The 2,689-nt window shown below is 40.2% G+C and overlaps 1 protein-coding gene across 1 annotated transcript; it reads left to right on the top strand.

The window, feature by feature from the left end:
* Positions 589–1,718, top strand: LOC110431087 (zinc finger BED domain-containing protein RICESLEEPER 2-like). Its single transcript, XM_021449781.1, has 3 exons — positions 589–843; positions 930–1,136; positions 1,230–1,718. Exons 1-3 carry the CDS (start codon positions 589–591, stop codon positions 1,716–1,718), a joined length of 951 nt encoding a protein of 316 aa, XP_021305456.1.

Genomic DNA, 2,689 nt, shown 5'->3' on the forward strand with positions numbered 1-2,689 from the left:
CCATTAATGAACTAGCACCTGTAGATTACACTTGATAGACATGTTAGTTCCTAATTTAATTGTCATTAATTATCAAAACCCACACTGGGGGCGAATGTACTTACACTCATGTTTTCAACAAGGACCCGAAGCAGGCCACCTTGCAAGCATATCACGGGGAAGCTCCTACCATTGGAGGTTTGATCAAGAAGCACTTAGAGATGCCTCTGCTGAGATGGTTATAGAAGATGAGCAACCCTTTTGTTTTGGTGAGAAGCCAGGTTTGAAGAAATTTCTATCCAAAGCATGTCCTCGTTTCCAAGTTCCATCGAGAAGGACTTGCACAAGGGACATTGTGCGCCATTACTTTGAAGAGAAGGCCAAGCTGAAGAAGTTCTTTGTTGATTCTTGTCAAAGAGTGTGTCTGAGAACAGATGCTTGGACTTCTCAAGTTCAAGATGGATATATGACTGTTACGACAAGCTTCATTGATGAAAGCTGGAATTTGCATAAGAAAGTGGTAACTTTTTCATGTTAAAGGGTCACAAGGGGGAGGATATTGGGAAGAACATGACAAGATGCTTAGCTGATTGGGGTTTGGATAAAGTAATGAGTATAACAGTGGATAATGTGAGTGCCAATGACACTGGAGTTGATTACTTGAGGAAGCAGCTGCAGAAAACCAACATTGCCAAGGGCAAGTTTGTGCATATGAGGTGTGCAACTCACATTGTGAATCTGATTGTAAGAGATGGTTTGCAAGAAGTTGACCTATCTATTAAGCGTGTTAAGGCTACTATTAGGTATATAAAAAATGGGACATCAAGATTGGTCAAGTTTAAAGAAATTGATGAGGAAGAGAAAGTGGACAACAAAGCCTTTTTGAAACTAGACTATTCGTCAAGGTGGAATTCCACCTATTTGATGTTGAAGGCTGCATTGTGTATCAGAAAGTGTTTTTAAAGTTAGCTGAAGATGACCCTAATTATGTTATTGACTTGTCTGAAGCAAGAGATGGTCTTGGGCATCCAGATGAAGATGATTGGGAAAATGCAAAGAAAATGGCACAATTTCTACAACATTTTTATGACCTTACTGTCCGTATCTCTTCTTCCCTCCAAGTTACTAGTAACACTTTCTTCCATGAGATTAGAGAAGTATGTCTTGTGATACAAGAATGGCTAAACAGTGAAGATAGTTTGCAAGTTTTAATGGGAAAAAGAATGAAAGAGAAATTTGATAAATATTAGGGAGTTTGGCACACCAACAACAAGGACAACGAGAAAGGGCAGCAGCAAGAGCAAGATAGGGATAAAGGGCAAAGAAAGGGCAAGGGGAAGGACAAGGACAAGGAGAAAGAGAACATCAACTTACTGATATTTGTGGCTGCATTCCTTGATCCAAGGTACTTATCTTTGTACACAATAATTACTGTTGAAGAGATATTTGGTGAGGAAAGAGGTCAATTGGTTTGGGCAGCGATAAATACTTGTGTGACAGTGTTGTTTGAAGAATACAGGAACATGTATGCTCCAAGTGAAGAAACAACTCCAGTAGTTGATGATGATAAATCTAAGAGAGTAGCAGGAGGAATGCTTAAAAACAAAATTGCCAAGAAGATGAAGTTAAATAACTGTTCTACTAGCACCAACAAATCTGAACTTGAGAAATATCTTGCTGAAGAAACAGAATACATAGACTCAAAAATGGACATGCTTGCTTGGTGGAAAGTCAATTAAGCGAGGTTTCCAGTTTTGGGTCACATGGCTCGTGATGTGCTTGCTATCCCCATTACAACAGTTGCGTCAGAGTCAGCTTTTACTACATGCGGACGTATTTTGGATGACTTCCGTACCTCTCTTACTCCATTCATGTTAGAGGCTTTAGTAGTACTCGATTCATGTTAGAGGCTTTAGTATGCACACAGGATTGGCTACGAAGGCCTTCTGTTGACATAAGAGAGATTACAGAGGAATTGGCAATAATACAAAATGGTACCGTATTTCCTTTGCAATTTTCAATTTACTATAATGTTACATATGTAACTGTGTTGTGCGCTGTGCATTCATAGAGTGGATAGAAGACTATGGCGGCAATGGAAAAAAGAATGAGCAGCCATCTGTGACACCAAACCTGCGGGTAATGATTTTTTAGGGGCTGTCATCGGGTAACAATTCTCATTACCTAAACTGAAAACCCGAACTACCCGACCCGAAGTTTGCAGGTTATCCGAACGCCCAGACTGAAGTAGTAGGGCACACTTAATACATGACCCTTGTTCTAAAAACAATTATAAGATTCTAGGTGCATGAGTCAATCAGCATCTCTCACGCACAGTGATTAGAGGGTCAGCCATGGCTGCTCGACCTTGAGCATGTTTGTTTATCTAAAAACCATAGTTAAAAGTATTGTTCGTTGATTTATTATGAAAGAAAAATATTGTTGAATGACTGACAGATTCGGCAGATAAGCTTAAGCGAACTGGACCAAAACACCCTAAAACCAGTCATCTCTGTGTTGCTATGTGGCCAAGAAAGCGAACCAGGCTCACCAAGAGAACAAAGCAGTTACAGGTCGTCTCAATGTTTCTCACTTCATTCACCATTAGACTCCCATGCCCTACAGTCCATTTCAGGGTGATATGGTGATGACAGTGAGCTAGATTGGAACAACGAGTGGCTGCTTTTCATGTGTCTTCCCTACCCTTTCT

Source organism: Sorghum bicolor, chromosome 10 (assembly GCF_000003195.3).
Source record: "Sorghum bicolor cultivar BTx623 chromosome 10, Sorghum_bicolor_NCBIv3, whole genome shotgun sequence".
Classification (NCBI taxonomy): Eukaryota; Viridiplantae; Streptophyta; class Magnoliopsida; order Poales; family Poaceae; genus Sorghum; species Sorghum bicolor.